The 20402-nt window shown below is 37.2% G+C and overlaps 1 protein-coding gene across 6 annotated transcripts in view; it reads left to right on the forward strand.

The window, feature by feature from the left end:
• EEA1 (early endosome antigen 1) overlaps window positions 1–20402 on the forward strand; it is a 67123-nt gene that overhangs the window by 39545 nt on the left and 7176 nt on the right. For all 6 annotated transcript variants that reach the window (XM_086887767.1, XM_086887768.1, XM_086887766.1 and 3 more), the window contains 14 exons: window positions 153–353; window positions 558–671; window positions 1883–2038; window positions 3785–3924; window positions 4457–4787; window positions 6206–6307; window positions 7369–7563; window positions 8804–8986; window positions 14095–14280; window positions 14719–14850; window positions 16624–16809; window positions 17112–17350; window positions 18790–18910; window positions 19257–19355. In XM_086887767.1, the coding sequence (XP_086743893.1) occupies window positions 153–353; window positions 558–671; window positions 1883–2038; window positions 3785–3924; window positions 4457–4787; window positions 6206–6307; window positions 7369–7563; window positions 8804–8986; window positions 14095–14280; window positions 14719–14850; window positions 16624–16809; window positions 17112–17350; window positions 18790–18910; window positions 19257–19355 (2385 nt within the window). The remainder of the gene's footprint in view (window positions 1–152; window positions 354–557; window positions 672–1882; window positions 2039–3784; window positions 3925–4456; window positions 4788–6205; window positions 6308–7368; window positions 7564–8803; window positions 8987–14094; window positions 14281–14718; window positions 14851–16623; window positions 16810–17111; window positions 17351–18789; window positions 18911–19256; window positions 19356–20402) is intronic.

Raw genomic sequence — 20402 nt, forward strand, 5'->3', positions numbered from 1 at the left:
TTATTGTAATAGTTCAGGAAAAGAAATGTGATAGCACTTGGTCTCCAGAGCCATTAAAAAGCACACTAATTTTTTTTACTTCCTTGGACATGCTGTTCCAGCCTTTTAATGTTTGTTTTTTTGGTTTTTTTTGTTTTTTCTTTCCACTGCAGGTAACTCAGCTGACAGAGAAGCTGAAGAATCAATCAGAAAGTCATAAACAAGCCCAAGAGAATTTGCATGAACAAGTCCAGGAACAAAAGGCACACCTAAGAGCTGCTCAAGATCGTGTGCTTTCCCTGGAAACAAATATCACTGAACTAACCAGTCAGTTAAATGAAAGTAAAGAAAAAGTGTCACAACTTGATGTGCAGGTAATGGATCTCTGTGTTTTATGGTGATGAAAAATTCTGGTTGTGATTCCCCGTTTGGGAAAAGGTGCGTTTTTCTACAAGGAGATGCATACACTTACACATGCATACTGCTGATTTTACTATTAAACTTACTGGTGGCTATCAAAAAATTAGAAAGAGCTATGATAAAACAGATGTTTTAGTGAAATACAATTTGTCTTTCAGGTAAAAGCAAAGACTGAATTGCTACTTTCAGCAGAAGCATCAAAAGCTGCTCAGAGGGCAGATCTACAGAACCATCTGGACACTGCCCAGAATGCACTTCAAGATAAACAACAGGTATTAAGTGACACATAAAGTTTCTGTGTTGCCTAAAAACTGCTTAAAAGTCTAAGAATAGTCTTTTTACATACTCAGTAAACATGTGAATAAGCACTGGGAAATGATTGTTTATGATATTTTAACCATGTGTTATTCATTCATTTCCTTTCGCTGCTCCAGAGCAGATATATTTAGCAGTGTAAAGAATCTACTTGGGAATCCATTCCTTGCTATAGGGTTATCATGCAGAATCTAAGCTTTCCTTAGGTATTCTCTAGGTATTATTCAATTCCTGTATGTATGGTATGAAGAAAAGATTGTAGAATGCACTCAGTAGAAGCAAAAACTCAACTCCTATTGCTGACTCAGATAAGTTTACTATCAGCTGTTGGTATTCACAAATAAGTCTCTGTGTGCCAGCTGACATAACATTTCAAAAAGCTGGTGATAAAAATTAAATGTTTTTTAATTTGTTTTAGTCCTAGTGAAACATTTTACTGTCTGTTGAATCAAATATTTGCATAGTTAAAATCAGTGCTGCTGTGGTCTTTGTGGAAACATCCAGCAGATGTTAATGTGGCATTTTGTAGCATGGGAATGTCATTATTTGCTGTAAACAGGAGACAACTTTTTCAGCCATTAAATAATTAATTGATAACTACATCAGCTTCTTGGAAAGCAGTGAACTTTGATGTAGCTGTCATCATAGTGGTTACTAGGTGAATGCGCTCATGTCTCTTGCAGAATTTATTTGTTCTGTGTTGAACAAAATGTTTTGAAATCATCTCTGGTATTTGGAGAAGTGAGCATTTCCATTTTATTTGCTTTCCTCTTTGATGGTTGATTTTATGACAAAGACATCAAAAATTTTATCTAGGTTTTTAAACATTATTTTCTAGTTACTGCTTTATTAATTTGAGGATCTGATGCCTTTATTACCTACAGTTCCTCTTCCATTTACATCTTGAAACACCTTTGTTAACATTTAGCCCAGAGCCTGTAAGGTTTGAGAGAATATTGAGGCTTTAAAATAATTTATTTCAGTGAAACAGAGGGAATTAGCATGTGTTTGTGTTTGCCCTTTCAATTTCCTGCTCCTGAGAATAAAAAATAAACCATTATTTTCCTTGTTAATTTGAACACATTAGATCATTTAAAGCATATATGACATTAGTAATTTTTGAAGTTATTTAAAAGGTAGCAACCTTTGTATTTTTTTTTTTACCCAGGAGTTAAATAAGGTCAGTGCTCAGCTGGATCAGGTTACAGCTAAGCTGAATGACAAGCAGGAATACTGTACTCAGCTGGAAGCCAGTCTTAAAGAGTACAAAGAAAAATGCCTTTCTTTAGAACAGAAAACTGAAGAACTAGAGGCTCAGCTTAAGGTTTGTATTGAACACAGTATCTGAACTTACAGAAACTGATCTCTGCTGTTAGGCAGCATGTGGTAAAAGCTGTGCTGAAATTAGGGGGGAAGGATTATATCAATACCACTTCTGTCGGTTTCCTTTCTCACTAATGTTTCCTAATTTAATCCTGTTCTTCCATGCTAGTATATCACATTAAGAAGATAGGCCTTTGATTATACTGTCATTTTCCTGTGTGGGTGCTTCTACCAACCGTTTAGCCACGTGGAAATTGTTATGTGAGGGAACATGAATATGTCCCAAAATTAGAGTTTTGAAGTTTGAGCATAAATACTTTACAAGTAGTGGCAGGGAATATATGTTACATTGGCTAGCCCTGCTTAACACCACCTGTCTGGTTTAATTTATGTTTGAAGCCTTTCAGTAGGCTTTTTAGCAAGATTTATTTATCACTATTTCATCTCTTATCTTGATCTGGAGTTTTGCACTCCAATTCTGAAATCAGTTTTTATTTTAAAGTCTGCATAATTCTGGCAGAAGGTTTGCAGAACTTTTTTGTGTTTTGATATAATAGTATTTTCAGTTAAGGATGTGGATTAGTCCTAATGCTTGAGAGCTTTAAAATTTGGGCTTTGACCTTTGTTGACTATTTAAAAAAAATTTTTGGTAGTCAATATTCATAACACACCAAAGCATTTGATATAGGACTCATGGGAGCAATGCAGAACTGGTTTTGCAGTGTTGTCTGTCTGTTCTGAGGGAGGTTAGTAGTCTTTATGTTCAAGACTGAGTTGGGTGTTTTCCCTAGCTTTTGTGCTCTATAGGAGAGAAGAGAGATTGTTTTCCATGTATGAAATTTTAAATCAAATGCTATTAAAAATTAAAGCTGTCATGTATTTAATTATCAACATAATTGTTTTGTTCTTCCATCTCTTCTTTTGGACACTGGGGATTTTTTCTGCCTACTTTGATTTGTGTTTTTAGTTTCCATTCTTTTGCTGAAGTTTCACAAGTAGCCAATAGACACAAATGCTTGGGAGAAATACAGAGCTTCCTTGTGTATGATTTTATGAGGTTCCTAGTAGCTGAAGTGTGAAACTGAGCAGGGTTGTTGATGCTGTCAACAGGAATGCAATTCTATCTTGGCATCATCACCATTCTTTGAGATTATTCCAGTTGAATGTGTGGCATTTAAAAAAATAAAAAAAAAGAGAAAACAAAAGGCCCTCAGGAATTTTTTTTGAGAAACTTGGCCACTTGGTTTTATGGCCTCTGTGTGAAAGCAGAAGTGCCTGTAAAACAGCCAGTATGTTGAAGAGTCTAAACAGTGCCCATTTGCTGAAGGCTTCTGTGTTCTTTAGACTCCATTTGAGTGAAAAACTAACTATGGAAAAAAACAGAATAAAACCCTCTTCCAAGCAAGCATAGAATTTCTTCACTGCTGTAGTTTGTGTCTTAGCTTTTGCTGTAAAGCTTTTTATCTATTACTGTGCAGTAAAACGCCTGCTTGGCCTTTAATTTAAAGATGCTTTCAGAATGTTTTGCAAACCCAAAATAGTTCAGTCTGGAGGAGCAGGTGATGAGCAGGAGCTAAATAGTGAAAGATAAATCTCAAAGTGATTAAACAAGTAGATGATGTGTGAGAGTTGTGACTGCTTTCTACAGTTAATGCTACTCACAGACTACATGACTCTGCTTTTTATTGCTATTTTTATTTTGTTGGCTGTGTTCTGATGGCTCTGTCTTTTTATTTTTCTCTCTCAGAAACTTGAAGGTGACATTCTTGATGCTAGAGCAAGTAAAGACCAAGCCCTTCAGGAGTTACAGCAACAGCGACATCAGTCTAAAGAATTAGACCTCCGGACAGCAGAACTGAATAAGCAACTTGAAGCAGCAAGAGAAGCGTATGCGTTTCCTGTTTTACAGTACTTTTCAAAGTCAGACATAAAACTGCGGCAGTTTGGACTAGAGTTGAAATTTTCTACTTCTCTCCTGTGATTTCATAAAGTCATAAATAAGTGCTGAGTCCCCTATGGTTACTGTGTTGTATCCCACTTGTTGTCTTTCATTCCATCTGTCATGTTGTCTCACAGGAATCACTGACTGCTGTGATTCACTACACTTCTTTATTTGATTCACAGCTCTTGTCAGCTAAATATCTGAACAGTTTGATGTAGTGAGGTTCATATTTAAATATGCATAGCTCTGTAACCTTTTTCAAATACAAATTTGCAATTTATGCATAAGCAGCAAAGGAGTAGTTACTGTTCATTATAATTGAGGAAGAAAGAACCATCTAAAAACTAGTTTCTGAAGTTGCTGTTCCATCATAATGGGAGAGATGTAATGCCCATAAATGAAAAGAGAAACATTTAAGGATACAAGATAACCTGTGAAAAAGAACTTTAAAAAAGTTTTATCCTTTTGTATTTGCAGGATGTCTAATGCTCAGTTGGATTTGCAGAAGAAATCTGAGGCTCTTGACCAAGCAAACCAACAAATTTCAAAGCAGGAGGCAGAAAAGGCCAGTCTCAAACAGAACCTTGAGAAATCAAATCAAGATGCAAGTAAACAGCTCAAGGAACTTGATTGTAAAATGCAAGCAGCCACATCAGAGCTGCAACAAGTGAAATCAGAGAAGGACGCTCTATTAAAGGACCTTACAGATACCAAAGATAAGCTCTCAAAAAGCTCTGAATCCTTCAAAAAAAGAAAGGAGGAATTAGAAAAAGAAATTAAAAAAGGAAAAGCAGCTATGGCAGAAATGGTTAGTAGGTTCTTTAATTAGGCATTAAATTTGGTGTATATACATTCTGATAAAATGATTTTACTTACTGTTTGAAAACAGTGTACATATGATGACACTGCATAAAAATTTATTACTGCAAGGAAGACCAAATTGTGATTTTTAGTAGTTCATACATGTTTCCCAACTTAAATTCTTGCCTGGATATTTACAGTAGTAAACATCAGTTATACCACATAACAGGATCCTTGCTTCTTGCTGCATGCCTTGAACATAGTGAAGAAGCTAAATGGAGATGACAAGTGGTGAAACAATTTGATGGGAAATGTCCCCCTTTTAAAAAAATGCATCAACCATATTATAACAACACAAAGTTTTAGAACCTTTGCTAAAATGCTGTTGCATTGAAGAAGTTATTTTTCTGAGGCCATTTTCATTTCCTTTCTGAAGTCTTCATATATAGAATTTCCTGTGCAGTTGTCTGGACATGCTGGAAAGCTGCATACTGCAGGCAGAGAGAGTAACATCATCTGTCATTTGGGGAATGCCTGGCTTAAGGTATTATTGAATTTTAGAATGGTCTCACAAGTGACAGTATAACAAATGCTTGACCACTAGAGCAACCTATTATGGTAAAGAAAGTAAACTATTACTAGGGTTAAAATACACCTTTTTCTTACCTCTTCTGCATTGGTGATATGATTGGGCACTATATGAATACTGTTGTTCTGACAGCCTTGTCGTAAACATGGCAAGGAGTGTCTTTCTCATAGTCTTCTCATCTTACATGTCACCATTTTCCAGAACCCATTCAGACCTGCTTTTATTCTAAAAAAAAAAAAATCTGCTACTAGTTATAAAGAACATTTGTATCTTACTCATTCACCTTTTGAAGAAAAGCTCTTTTGTTTGCTTTTCTTAGTTACTGCTGTTTAAAGATCTGTTCCTCCTAAAAACTTGAAGGATTTTCTCCCCAGTTTAGGACTTAAAGATAGTAGTCCATATTCTGCTTCTAGTTCTCTAGTCTTTTGGGGGGTCTCCACTGTCTTAAATGCACTGTATTTGGGCTTAACATGTGTGGTTGCATATGCATGGAGGTCTGCAAATGTACTTGCTTGTGAGTTTTAGAACATGATGGAATGAGCCTACTACTTCATCCAGAAGGGGTGCCAAGCATGGCTTCTAACAGGGAGACACTCCCTCATCAGAAAAACTCTGGCACATGCCTGAGTTTATTAGTATAGGGCATCAAATGTGTGGCTTAGATTTGCCACATAAAGTTTTGAGAGGTTTTGAACTGAAAGTGTCTGCAGATGAGAAGGTATGATTTTTCATTGAAAATGAAAGTGTTGTTTTTAAGGATATGTAACTCCTGCAAAAATACTCTGTACATGGTCTGAGAAGCTTACAGGAATATTTCCTTGTCTTATGTTTTTTAGGAAAAATCTTGCCAAGAATTAAAACACCAGCTTCAGTTACAAACAGAGTCTGTAGCTAAAGAGAGGAATGAATTGAAAAATTCACTGGAGAAAAAGGAGGGGGTAAGTTGTCTGCTTATTTTCAAAAATCTAAAAACCAATAATAGTAAATGTTTAAAAGATTGATTTTCAGTCCCAGACCTGCTGGGACTGATGAGAGACAAAGAAGTTTCAATTCTCAAATTGTAAACTATCTTTGGCACTGAAATAAGGTGATACTAAAACTTTCTAGAGGGTAATGTGAAGTTTTAAAATATAGGTTTTAGTCTTAGTTTTCTGTGCTCCACATACTGTAGCAGGGGATTTTAGTCCTTCAGGTTTTTTCATTAGTGAAACGGTTACTTGGTATTACTGTGTCCCCATTTTCTTTTGTACTTCCATACAATGAAAGATGTTATTTCATATCCTTAGATCAATTTTATTCTCAGTCTTATTCAGCATGTTCTCAGTGTAGTTGACAGGACATTCTCAGATATCCTTCAAGGACTGAATTGCTTTTCCAAACTTGTGTAAGTCATTTTCTCGTGACTACAGGGGACCAAATGTACTTCTTTTTCAAAGATGAGCATTCAGACCATGCAGTGTATCTGGCAGCCTGAAGGACATGTCTGCTTTCATGGATTTCTTTACCCAAGCCATCTTCTGTTCCCTAAAGGAATCAGAAAGGATTTGATAGTGGACATAGGCTGTGATGGACACTTACTGTCTGAAAGAGGTGTGCAGGTGTAATGCTAATTGCTCTGTGACTATTGCTGCTCCTTCCCTGGCTCCTCACTTGTTCAGCTGAAGTGCTGTGGTGCTCAGTGGAAAGTGCAGAAGGATGAGCTTGGTGTATGCTGCAGTTGACAGCAGGAGAGCCCAAACCACTGCTGGTGTGAGAAAAGTCGCCGATCTTAATTTAGAATGGATAAAAAAAGACTGCTCTTGATCTCTGGGTAGTAAATTTGGAATAACAGATTATTTGAATGTGTTACAGTAGTTCTGAAAAATTGACTTGCTAGTGTTCAACCACGTATCTCTGAAACAGCAGTGGCACTGTGGGATGGTCTGATTCTGTGAACAGCATGTACAAATAGTGATTTAAGTTTAAATTATATACAGTTACTTAATATTTTTGAATATAGATTTCTAAGCAGTTGTCTATAGACCTTGATTCAGCAAGAGCACAAGTACTGGAAATCCAGGGTCTTCTGAAGGAAAAAGAAAAAAGCGAGCAACAACTCCAGGGAAAGCTGAGAGAGTTAAAGGAATCTTTTGAGCAGAAGAAAAAACATAGTGAGACACTGCAAGCTGAATTAAAAACTGCCCTTTTAGAAAAGGTAAGACTGTCCTTTCTTACTCTTATAAGAAAATGAATGTAAATTCCTCTGATAAATACTGAGGCTTTTATATCAATAACTTTGTGATAAACTCTGTTTGCTGTGGTCTTGTTGGAAATTATTAGGTCAGGATGTGGAAGTAAGGTCTTCAGATGCTGTAGGAGACAGAAACAACATCAACAGCAGTAATGAAAGGAACTAGCGCTGAAATATGAATTCCATAGGAATTTAATTTTAATAAAGGGATAAAATAAGCTAGACTGAATGTGGGCTTTTTGCTTCTTGAGCAAAGCAAGACCTGCCATTTTCTTGTAAAGCAGTAGAATTTTATGAGAGTATTTTTAGACAAACTCTGCAGCATTTTAAAATGTCCATGGCAGTTTTAAACCAAGTCTTCTCATATTATACCAAAAGAATTTATCTGACTAACAGTATGAAACTCATAAACCATAATGGAAAGAGTTCAAATGTGTAACAACATTAGGGAATGTTGTGCTGTGTGCCATGCACTGTTAAATATGGCTCCAGCTTTGGCTGCCCACTGCTACATGTCCATATTTGTGCTTTAGACAGCCTGTGGAAACCTTTAGGTCTTGGTGTTGTGGTTTAACCCAGCTATCAACTCTGCACCACAGAGCCGCTCAGTGACTTGGGAAGCAAACACCATCACCCCAAACTCCCTTCTCTTTCTTCTTCTGCCATCTCCATATGCTAGGCATGATGTCATATGGTATGGAATATCCCTTTGGTCAGTGGGATCAGCTGTCCTGGCTGTGCCCTCTCCAAATTCTTGTGCATCTTCAGATTTCTTGCTGGTGAGGTGGTGTGAGAAGCAGAAAAGGCCTTGGCTCTGTGTGAGTGCTGCTAAACAGTAGCTAAAACATCCCTTTGATAACAACACTGTTCCCACCACAAATCCAAAAGACAGCCCCCATACTAACTACTATGAAGGAAATTCTACCTCAGCCAAAACCAACACACATGGAAACATTATTCCAATATTTAGTGTTTGGTCTTAATATAACACACTAATTCACTTAGTCTTTTGTCGTGAATTAAATTTTGTTGTTAAATCAGTTATAAAATGTTGCTATAAAATCACAAATACCAAATTACTGAACTGTTACTCCACAAGAAGAACAAAATTCTCTTCTTGCAGTAGAAATGCATTTTATTGAAATGCTTAAGCTAACTTTACTGTCTGTAACTTTAACTAAAACTTTCTATGCTTGTGTTTCAGGCAGAGCTGGAGAATAAACTGCAACAACAGTCTATTTTGTCAGCACAGGAGCTTAAAGCAGAGAAGGGCAAGCTAGCAGACTTACAGAAGGCCCATGATAAACATAAAGAAAACATGGAGAAGCTGCAGCTGGATCTTTATGGGAAAGAGTCTGAGCTGCTGGCAACCAGGCAAGACCTCAAGGTACTTGCAGTCATTTTAATGTCATGTGTGATTTAGTGGGAAGTTATTACTCATTTTGAAGACCAAGAAACTATGCAAAAACTGTGAATAAGTGAATTCACTTCAATAAGCGAAAAAAAAAATCTCTTCTGCTATATATAGAATTTAGTGCTTTAGTTTAATCCCTTCCCCCAAGACAATTCTGAAACTAATTTAAAGGCAAACATATTTACCAATTTACCTGAAATACCCTTGAATTTCTGCAGCAGCAAAGTGAAAGGTGATTTGGTTTTATATTCATTAAAGAGTTATTTCTTTAATGTTGCTTTTCCTTGTTATATACTGCAGTTTTTAACTAATTTATATAGCATACCTAATTAGGGCAAGGTCTGCCAGCATGTGAGTAACTGCTGTCTTCCAGATGATTTAAGTAGAATATTCCTGGCTGATGGTAGATGTCAGGAGATATTGAACTAATAGAAACAGTAGGCTTATGGACCTCCTTGGAATACAAGTGCCAGAATTTAGTCCTTGAAGTTTTTGCTATTCCTAAACTGAAGTTATCTGGTTTTGTATTAGTGTGCAGTGCCTTCAAAGAGGTATTGCTGACAATTGAGCCAGTCAGTAAAGGTGTTTTTTAGCCCTTTTTTCTGCCCTTCTGCTTTGTGCCAGTACTAAGGCGGTGCTTCAGTTAGTCTCAGGACATACTGTGCCACAGAGACTGAACTCCAGGCTCAGGTTATTTTAAGAAACAGAGAAATACCTCCTTTACATATAGGCCACTGCAATTTTATTAGACTTGCTCCTCTGTAGTATTAAATTACCTGCCATGTTTTCCTGCGGGTTATTGAAGCTTTACTTTCTGTGCACCATGGTTGAATTGCTACATTAAATTGTGGAGAATTTCCGCATGATTAACAAGCAGTGGTGGTTTAAGCATATTCTTTCTTTCAGTTTATTACTACTGCACATATACATCTGTGAGTTTATTTCCTGCAATACATTTAAATCACCATTTGGTAACGGAGTGGCCTGTTGGAGCATTGGATGTGTTCGGTAACTTGGGGGTTTTTTTTGCTACAGTTTTCATTAAAGAATCACTTGTTGCAAAGTAGCTGTGAATAAGTATTGTTACCAAAGTACTTTCATGACCTCTGCTTCTGGCAAGTACAAAATAAGACAGTAAGTGTCTCAGATGTATTTAGACTAGATGGAGATGGTAGCAAGAGTGAGGGAGCACTCTGTGCAAAAAGGTCAAATAAGGTGATGGCAATGGGGAAACAAGATTTTTAAGGTTTGCAGTCAGGTAACTTGATTTATGATGTAAGTTTCTGTGGAGCCTACAGAACTTGAAGAAGATTGGGGTCCTAGGTACTGACTGGTGTACCAATTTGGAAGGTGTTTGCTTGATCTAAAAATTTTGTAAAAAAACATATGTTAATTAGGATTAGTGAGGTCTAATTGATGCCACTTTTTTTTTTTTCCCTCTTTTATTTTGGAAGAGGGAAAAGGTGGGGAGCTAAACTTTCATCATGGCTATGCTACCTCAATACAACCAACAATAACTTGTCTTAGAAAACCACAAAAGAAAAAAGCACATTCAGACAGCCGTGGAGGGACAATGTTAGTCTTGAGAGGTGAATATCAAAATGCCACTGAAGGCAGAAGAACTTTATAGTAGAATTTAACAGCCTATTCAAAATCAGTTGTCTGCGTGATTTTTTTGCCTTGGGCAAGTTAATATTACTTAATAAAAGTAGCTCATTTGAGCCAGGGCTGTGTGTTTTGACTGAAGTTTGGAACTAAAGCTGATGGGCAGGCTGAGCTTTAGATTGGTCTTCATCTTAGTAGGCAGCAGTAGAAGTTTTAAAACTCGTCTGTATGTAGGGGTCAGCTTGGGGGTCTTTCAGTGCAGCACTTTTTTAGCAGAGGTATGAACTCTGTGCCAAGCAGTGTTGAGCCAGGAACCCAGCATTGTCCAGAACAGGCCTAGCCAGGCCATATCGTGACATCCTAGCAATGCTAGATTTAGAAGGGAAAACTTAAACGTCCTTAAACACAACTTAAAGATGGTGCTGTGGCACCGTGCTGTTGGCGGGGCCAAGGTTCCAGGCGTGGGGATGGATGATGAAGGGCTGGTGAGGTGGCGTGGTTCCTGGGAGGGCACGGCGGGAGTTGGGCTGTGCACCGAGCACCATCTGCTGGCACTGTCGGGAAAATCCCTGCTGGGATCCACGGCTCAGCTCTGGCTGAGCCGAGGTGGGCACTGAGGTGAGCATCGGGGCCCTTTAGCGGCGCTGCCCGAGGCAGAGGCGCTGCCATCGGCACCGGCAGAGCCCTGGGGCTGCGCCCAGCTGCCAACCCCGAAGCTCCGAGTCCCGCAGAGGAAACTGAAGTCTTGTCATTAAAAAAAAATAAAAATATAAATAAAGAATAAAATCAGAAGTGGGAATGGAGTTATAATTTTATGGATACTATTTGCTGCAAATTTAGTTTGGTTTAAACATGCCTCTTAACGGTAACTTTCACGCAAGCTTTTGTCTTTGTGACTGCAAAAAGAAACAGGGTAGAATTTCAGTGCTTGTTAAAGCTGTAGTTTTTGATAAAAAAAGGATATATATAATTAAAAAAAACACTAAATAATTTTTGTATATACACACACATATTTATACAAATATCTGTGTGTGTGTGTATATTCACACAATTTCTTTTAGTGGGAAAAATATACTTTTTATATAGAAGATTTAATAAAAATGTACAAACTGTTATTTTTGCCTTGATTTTGACTTAGTGTGAGAATACTTTCTGTGAATGTGATCTCCTGAGCTCTGCCAAGTATTCTTGAGTTTTGGCATTTGTGCATTTTGTAGTCAGTCCTGGTTTCTTCTGTGTTTTTGAAAGAATGTTTCTTTGTCTCCAGTGTTGGCATTGCTGTCAGCATATATTCAGTGAATGTTCTGGAACAGAACTTACACTTGCCAGACCTCAGTTCTGAGGAGCCCAAGTTACATACAGTCAGTCAAACTCTTTTTCTTAGGGAGTGAAGAGAAATCAGGCTAGCATCTGTGAATAATTTAATGTTGGTCCTTGTGGACTGGGATGAGGGAGCACAGACTCAAATGATTGTTTTTAGACTTCATGTGCAAAATGAATGAATCTAGGTCCTACCACCCTGCTAGGACCAGTTGTGATGCTGGTGCTATGATTTGCATTGGCACAGCCCAAGCTTTAATGAATCAAACTGTAATTTTTAAATATTTTTATTTATTTAAACTCTGTACCAGTCAACCTAGCATTTCTCTTTTATGTACACAAATAAGTACTGAATGACCTCTTTTGTTCTGTACCTTGTCTCAGCCTCAGTATAGATGCGGTGAGATAACCTGTACAGTGCAGACACTTTGAGGGGTGGGTTGAGAGCGAAGTACCCACTGTGTGTGGGTGTCACTATCCACTTCATCAAATTTCATCATCTGGTGCTAGCAAGTTTGATGGAACCACATTTCTTCTGCTGGAAACAAATTTGAATAAAAGTTGTGGCTTATTTGAATAAAAGTTGTTCTTTCTAAAACTTCAGAGACTGTTGGGTTTTCCTGTGAAGATATTATATGATGATGGTGGACTTCCTATCCTTCCTCAATGTTAGGAAAATATGGTATTCCATTGCACACAATGGAACAGAGGGAGATAATTTTGCTTTCTGAAATACTCACCCTACTGAAACCTCAAAACTGCAAAAGTGCCTCCCATTTTTTTTTTTAACAAAAAATTCTGAGTCAACACCTTTGAAAGTATTGAGTAGTAAACTCTAATATCTCAGAAAGCAACTAAAGTAATTTGTCTCAAAATTAATTTTAAAAGCTGGTGTGAATTTTTTAGAGTCATGGGGATTGTTGAAAATGCTGTTGAATCAGCAGTGTTCCATCACTGCTGTTTCAAATTAAGTCTGACTCTACAAGCAACAAAGGAGGGTCATGAGGCATCAGAAATGAATTAGCTTTTAAATCATGGGAGAGACTTAAGCATATGCATAACTGAATGAAATGAAAATTCTGCTTATAGTTCCTTTTAAGACCACTAACCTTCAACAAGAGGTTTGAGTAATATTTAAGCAAGAACTTCAAGAAAAATTGAGCTTATCTTGAAAGAATTTAAATCTTTACTGCTGCAATGAAGGCAATAAACTTATTACTGATAATGAATCTCAGCTCACCTTCTGTATCATAGCATCAAAAATTTCCATAAAATACCAATATTTTGGGAAAGTGGAGGATGAGTTTGTTGTTTTTTTTTCTTGTTTTCAAGTGGAACTAGGCTTTAACTAAGCTAGAATGTTTAAAAAACCTTCAGAATATTAACTCAAAAAGTCCTCCAAAGTTTGACTTTGCTGTAAGCCATCAGAATGAGCGTTTGCTTTGGGTGCAAGTTTTGGTTTGTTTCTTGGGATTTTGTGACCTGTTTCAGAGAGATAAATCAAGGTTCTTTTTCTAGCTAATGGTGAGAGTTAGAAGCAAATAAAGTATCATCTCTGGATTTTAAATGAAAGTTTAAACTTAAGGTTTACAATGCTTATGCAGCAGAAACTGTGAAACATTTTATCCTGATATTAGCATTTTTATCTTAAACATTTCACTTCAGAATTTAAAAAAAAATATTACAGTTGTCCTAGCACTAACATTATTGTCATTGGTGAAAAATAGCATTGAATGATTTTTGAAATCTTCAAACTATAGCTTCACTGCTTCTTAAGTAACAGCTGTCTAGAGTTATAGAACACTTGATTTGCCTAGATAATAAAATTAATTTGTGTGAACAAATTCAAGTGTATTCTCTTTTTGTCAGTTACCTTTTGTTTTCTGCCTTTCTGCATGTTTTCACCTTTTGTCTGTGTAATGATGTAAGCTGGAATATGTACAGTAGGGTTTTGTTCCTGGAAATGATGCTGGCATGGTTTCTTTTTACTTGGGATAACCTTGTAAACCAGAAGTTTTTGTAATGTTCTGTCAACACAGGAAGCTAAATGTTGCACTCTAGTTAGCAATTTTTCTACTTGGAAATGTTTAAGTGGCTGTTTAGTATCCAAAACTTTTATACTGACAGATAACTTGCAGAACTCTCTTTTTAATTAGTCCACAGAAGAAAAACTTGCTCTAGCTCAAGAAGAATTAGTTTCCAGCAGGAATCGAATTGCTAGCAATAATCAACAGATTCAGGAACTGAAGAAAGCTAAGTCTACACTGGAGCAGGATGCATCAAAGAAAGAACAGCAGCTGGGTGAGAAGACCAAAATGCTACAAGATCTTCAGAATGACAGGGTAAATGCTTCTGCCTTTTGAAATCTCCACACAGGAGATTTCACATCCACCCTATGCAGGCACCCTTTATTATTTTCTATTACATCCCTAATATGAGAGCATAACATTGTTATAGTGCATAACAATGACAATTTTACTGAACCTCTGGTGAAAAGACTTAAAAAAGAGACAATTGTAGTGACTTTGGTTCAGAATATGCTGTTAATTTGTTCTAGGCAAGTCTGTGGCTAGATAGGTGGGAAAACATTATTAGTTTTAAATCTAAAACTGCAATCATGCTGCTAATTGCTTTACAAACTGTGGATGGATATATGGCAGTTGTTTCCCCATAATTACAAAGCCACCGAGTAGTTTTTGGGCGCTAGATGTTTTTTAATCGGTTGGGTTTTGTATTTTGTGAACTTTGTAACTTTTCTAGCACTTGTATTTCTCTTCAAGATTTTGAAAGACAAAGATCTGGCTAATGAAAAATGTAAAACGGCGGAGCTCCAGGAAATAAGGAGTAGACTTGAAAAAGAAGGTGCCAAGTTGGGTGAAGAGCTTAGAGTCTGCAAGCAAGAATTTGAAAAGGTACATTGAGACAAACTTAAGTTTTCCTCATGTGTTTGGTTATCTGATGAGAAGTATGTGCCTACTCACTCGGTAGATGTTATCTGGAATGGCTTTGCAAAGATGGTTACTGTAAATATTGGTATTACAGGTCAGGGAACCAAAACCCAGATTTTATTTAGCTTCCTCAGCAATGATGTCTTGATTGGTGATGATCCTTAAGTGCCAGGCCTAGTGAGTCAGGTGGGCTGCGTAGCTTGTCTTAGCTTCAGGATGGGTTGTATGTCCTGGCTTTTCTTCAGTTCCACTGTAAATTCATTCTGCATACCCCTGCTTGACTATTCTGAAATGAAAAGCTGTCCAAAAGAGTCACAATGGTGAAGTTTTCCAGATATTGTAGGCACATCTGGAACTTCTCAAGGTTGCATAGTAGAGTTGAAACTCCCTTTGTGTTGTTTCTTAAAATGTTTTAAAAGGTCACAGCTGGGGAAGCCTCCTAAAATGTCTTACAAAGTCACAGCTGGGGAAGCCTCATAAAAGACAAACTCTCCTTCAAGATCATAATAATCAGTTGAGCTCTCTAAAGGACTAAAGTTGGGAGGCTTTAATGAAGTAATTTTTAGTGTGCAGTAAAACTGCTTCTTGCCACACTCTACATATTCTGGTTTTTAATCTCTATAGTATTCCTAAAAGGCTGCAGTTTGTTTTCCATACTGTACTATTAGCAGTTATATTTGAATCTTAAACACACTTAGTTTGAATTGTTGCAAAAGTATAAATACAGGTACAATTCCCATACACTAATAAAAAGAGAATAACATGATAACTTATGACCTTCAGATGTTCTTTTGTTCTCCATAGTTTAGAAAATGGTCTATAATTTTTAGGTGTAAGTCTGCACTTTGTTTCGAGCACTCTGTGCTTGGGGAAAGGTATTTTAATTGTTATCCCTGAAATCTCTAGCCTAAAGAAAAAAAATTATAAAAATGTAAAAGGTGTGCAAACCAATATCAGCTTAATAGTAATTTCTTCATCTCCCTACAAGCAATCAGACTGAAAGTCTCCTAAAGACTTAAATTCTGTTTCCCATTTCCTAGCAAGGAATGGATGTATCTGTAGGGCATCCTCTTGTTCTGAAGATATGTTCTTTTCACTGCCCTTGCTTTACTTTTAACTTGTATTGTGAATTTTGATTTATGGAAAATGGTCCATCCCTATTAATCTTTTAGTACCTCTATGCTTGGCTGTGTAATTTTAAGGAAAATGATTTCTATAAATTAAACTTACTATTCTGCTTGACTTCAGTCACAGAAGAGCAAGTAAAGCCATTATTTATATCGTCACACTTGCTTAAAACAGAGTAATTTTTTATACATTGAAGACTAATAGAAACTAACTTTCTTCCATCAGCATTGAGTTTTACATTTTCATTTAGTTTTTAACCTCATTACTGCAGCCAGAGAACAATATGAAGTAAATTTTTGAACAGGACCTAGGAAATGACAATGGATGTGTCTTTTCAAGGAACAGTAGAAAACAATTCAATAGATCTTCCTCTGTACTTTAGCAGAAACATGCATTAAAAGTATTTTTAAAATTTTAAAATTGAATGTTGATCATAATATAATCAGTGACCATGAAAATCACTGATACTTTGCTCTATAAAATCATCCTTTCTTCCAGTGATAAAACTAAAAATTATTGCTGTCCTCTCCTAGGAAAGGATTACAGTATTTTTGAATTTAAATCCAGTTACGCTTTCAGTGCTGCTACTTTAACTTTGTATCCTAACAGGAGGTGACAAATCTCAAGGATGCAAACCAGCTATTGATTCAACAGAAATTAGAACTGCAGAGCAAAATAGATAATGCGAATTCAACTCTGGAACAGGAGAAACAAAAACATCAAGCTATCAAAGATCAGCTGAAAAAAAGAGAAGAGGAGCTGAAGAAAGAATGTGGTGAAATTGAAGCCAAACTGGTTAGTATGTTAGAGAGAATGAGACTGCTGTTTTGTGAACATGCCTTTGGATTCTTCCAGGGACAGAAAAGAAGCAATGGGTTGACTTTAGTTTCACTTTACATGAGTTTTAAATTACAAGATCAAAAATCTTTGAAGCCTTTAATGGTATAGGAAAATTCAGTGAGGTGACAGCCTTGTCTAGTAGAGTATGTTGATTAAAAGTGATTCCATTACAGTAAGATTCTTTGCCTCAGTTAAATGTAGGGAATAGGGAAAGAATGCTTGGAAGCTTGTTTTTCATTTTTCCATTGTTTTTATAGCACACAGAGAAAAAAGACAAAGAAGAAGAAAAACGGAAACATGAGGAAAAAGAGACTAAGCTCACCATGCAGGTCACAGCCCTGAATGAAAACCTGGCTACCATGAAGAAAGAGTGGCAAAGCAGTCAAAGACGAGTGAGCGAGCTGGAGAAACAGACAGATGATTTACGTGGGGACAATGCTGTCTTGGAAGCAACAGTTCAGAATAATCAGGATGAGAGAAGAGCATTGCTGGAGAGGTAAGCTGTGGTCATGATGTTGTGGAAGTGTAGTTTGAGAAATTAAATGAACTGAGAACGAAGACTTGTTTGAGTTGATTTGGGATTCTATATTCATGCTTTATTTAAATCTGTATTTGTTCTTAGTGGCTATGGGTGCAGAGTGCAACCTTCTGTCATCCCTGCCAAAGCACAGCAAGAGGTTTTGTGAACCAGCTGTGCTTTTTGTGATTCTTCTGTAGAAAATAAGGCAGGCTTACCATGATTTTTACTTATCACCAAAGCCACACCCTTGTGCTTGCTCTCAAAGATTTATGTCCACCACTAAGAGCCTTCTAAATCCACTGGGCTCCTCTGAGATTTCAGCTTTATAGGCTGTGGCTTCTCATCTGTTGTGTCAACCTTGTGAGGCCTGGCAGAGAGAACTTTTCTTACCTGAACTAACTGTCCTTCTCCATCACTCTGAGGCTCCCATGCCTTGATTCAGTTCAGATACATGCCAGAAGCTTGGAAGAGACCCCTTAAGTAACACAGGATTTGCATAGGAGCTCCTAGGTGTGCCCACTTCTTTGTGTTAGGAGGCTGAATATGTAATTGGGTTAGACAGACTAAAGTTCACAAAGGAGGCATTTTCTTCCTCCTGAAAACCTGCAGTCTCATTTTCTCCAGTCCTGCTGTTCTCTCTACAATATATTTAAGTCTTAGGTAAGCAGAGTGCTTTTCCTTCAGGCAGCAGGAGGCCTTGCAAGGCAGCGGGAGCTACCTGAATGCAGTGATTTCTAGGGTAGAAGAAACACCTATGAGACAGGAAGCTTTCTTTGTCCTTATTTCCTGATGTGTTTGGTGAAAGCAGAGGGGAAAACTTTTGTTGGCACTGTCAAGCTCGTTGATTGACTTTTGAGCAGTAAACCTTGAAAAAGCATGGGATCAGTTCAAGTGAGATCCTCTTTCTTTGGCAATCCCTTGCTGTACTGAGTTGAACTCATCCAGTAGCTGTTTACAGCTTGGCAGAAAAATACCCTTTGCAATTTGGTTTTGAGCAGTTAACTGAGTTTCAGCTGATGGGAGGTGGCCTTGATAGAATAAAAAGGCTTCTTTTCTGCTCTGTTGCCTGACCTGATCTGTGGCAGCTGGTTTGTGAGAGTGTCCTGTTGTACAGGGGTATTTATCAGGGCTTGCTGTTGAGGGACAGCATTCAGCACTGTCCCTGGTTTGGGGTGTAATTCCAGGTATTGATAAGCTGCAGATACTTGGGAGCAATGGCTTTATAATCTTTAACTGATTGTTAAACAGATACAACAGAATGTGTTCCTAATTAAGGCATCCAAGAAATTTTCAGAGCAAGGATTTTTTTGGCTGGATTTGAAGCAGGTAACTTCTCAGACTGACAACCAGCCCAAGGACATACAGTCTACATTGTCTTAAATGCTTTGAGCTGACTAGTTATTATTTTACCTCAGGTGTATAAAAAGTGAGGGGGAAATTGAAAAGCTTCAAGCCAAACTTGTAGAAATGAAGAAAAAGCTGGACAATACAACTGCTGCCATGCAGGAACTTGGCCGAGAAAACCAGTCATTGCAGGTATAATTTGATTTGAAGCTGTTAAACCTCTTGATTTTCTGTCTGGGACCTTAGGAGAAATTCAAATTTGTGTCAGATTGGTGGTGGGTTGCCTTTCTAGATGAATTAAGGTGTTATATTTGTGGTGTGTGAGGGTCATACTTCTGTCTGTGTGTTACTAAATCTGCTTATAGTTTTGAATCTTGGAAGGTTTCCTCTCTGAACAAACATAAGCCCTGAGTATCATGACAGAATTGGTGCTTTTATTTTGCAATGGGTAGTGCATGCTGTGGAAATTAGGATATTAGATGGAATTACACATGCATTTTTTAAAAGCCTGATGCTATTTTTTACATTTTCTGTATAGATCAAACACACACAAGCTCTCAACAGGAAGTGGGCAGAAGACAATGAGGTGCAGAATTGTATGGCCTGTGGAAAAGGCTTTTCGGTGACAGTAAGAAGGGTAGGTGTGTTCTACTCTGTGTCTATGGCGATTTTCTATTTTTATTGTTTTCAAATTCTTAGATGGGATACAGACTTCAGAAAATGGCCTGAATAGTGCTATGATTCTTAGGACATCTCAGAATATTGTTATTGCTTGAAATGCCTTAACATGTTAAAAATAAGGGCTGTGGAACTTACTTTATTCATGATTCTTTTTCCATTCGAACATCATCAGTTTATAAACAGTGTTAAAATGCTTCCATTCCTATTTTGCAAGCAGGCAAAACTACACAGTTGTAAGCTTATTTACAGAAAATATATTTATAACCAATCTGAACTAGATTTATGGGTATAAAAGGAATGTAAATTCCTTAATGAAATTAAGTATGTGTGAAAAGATGAGGCATCACCATGATCTGGTGCTTTGTGACTTTACATTTATAAACATGGAACAGAAGAAACAATTGGATGTGTTTCAGGTCTGTAGTCAGACCTTGCTTGAAAAACTGGTGGTCAGCTAAGATGTTAGCTTCAATTGGCAGGGTGTGCCCTTCATCCAGAGATGAGCACTCCTCCAACAAGTGATTTGGCAATGAAGTAGATGAAGGATATTTGTGAGGTTCATTTTTGCAGAGCTCCTTGATATAGTCTTAGGTGATTCTCCCTGGCCTGCACTATATTGGTGATGTTCTTTGGGTAATCTCTGAACAAAGGCTGCTGGATCCTTTGATTCAAGGATACTTCTCAATGTGAAAGCAGGTAATTACATATAAGAAAACCATTTTTATCTGACCAGAACAAGTTCAAGAGAAAAATTCAAGAGAAGGATGAACTTAACCATCTGTTTTCTGAAACAATTCTGGTATATTCTCTTGGCTCAGTGAAGCACTTCTTAATGTTTTACTCATATACCCTTTAGAAAGGATGCCAGTTAAAAATTAAGACTAATTTTTGAAGCATGAGAGTTGATTTGGCTGAGAGTTGACTTGACATGATAGTGAGATCTCTATTGGTGATCACTCTCTGCCACTGATATTCAGCATGTATGTTTCTTCTTTTTTTGCAG

This window comes from Cyanistes caeruleus, chromosome 4 (genome assembly GCF_971803275.1).
Source record: "Cyanistes caeruleus chromosome 4, bCyaCae1.hap1.1, whole genome shotgun sequence".
In the NCBI taxonomy this organism is placed as follows: domain Eukaryota; kingdom Metazoa; phylum Chordata; class Aves; order Passeriformes; family Paridae; genus Cyanistes; species Cyanistes caeruleus.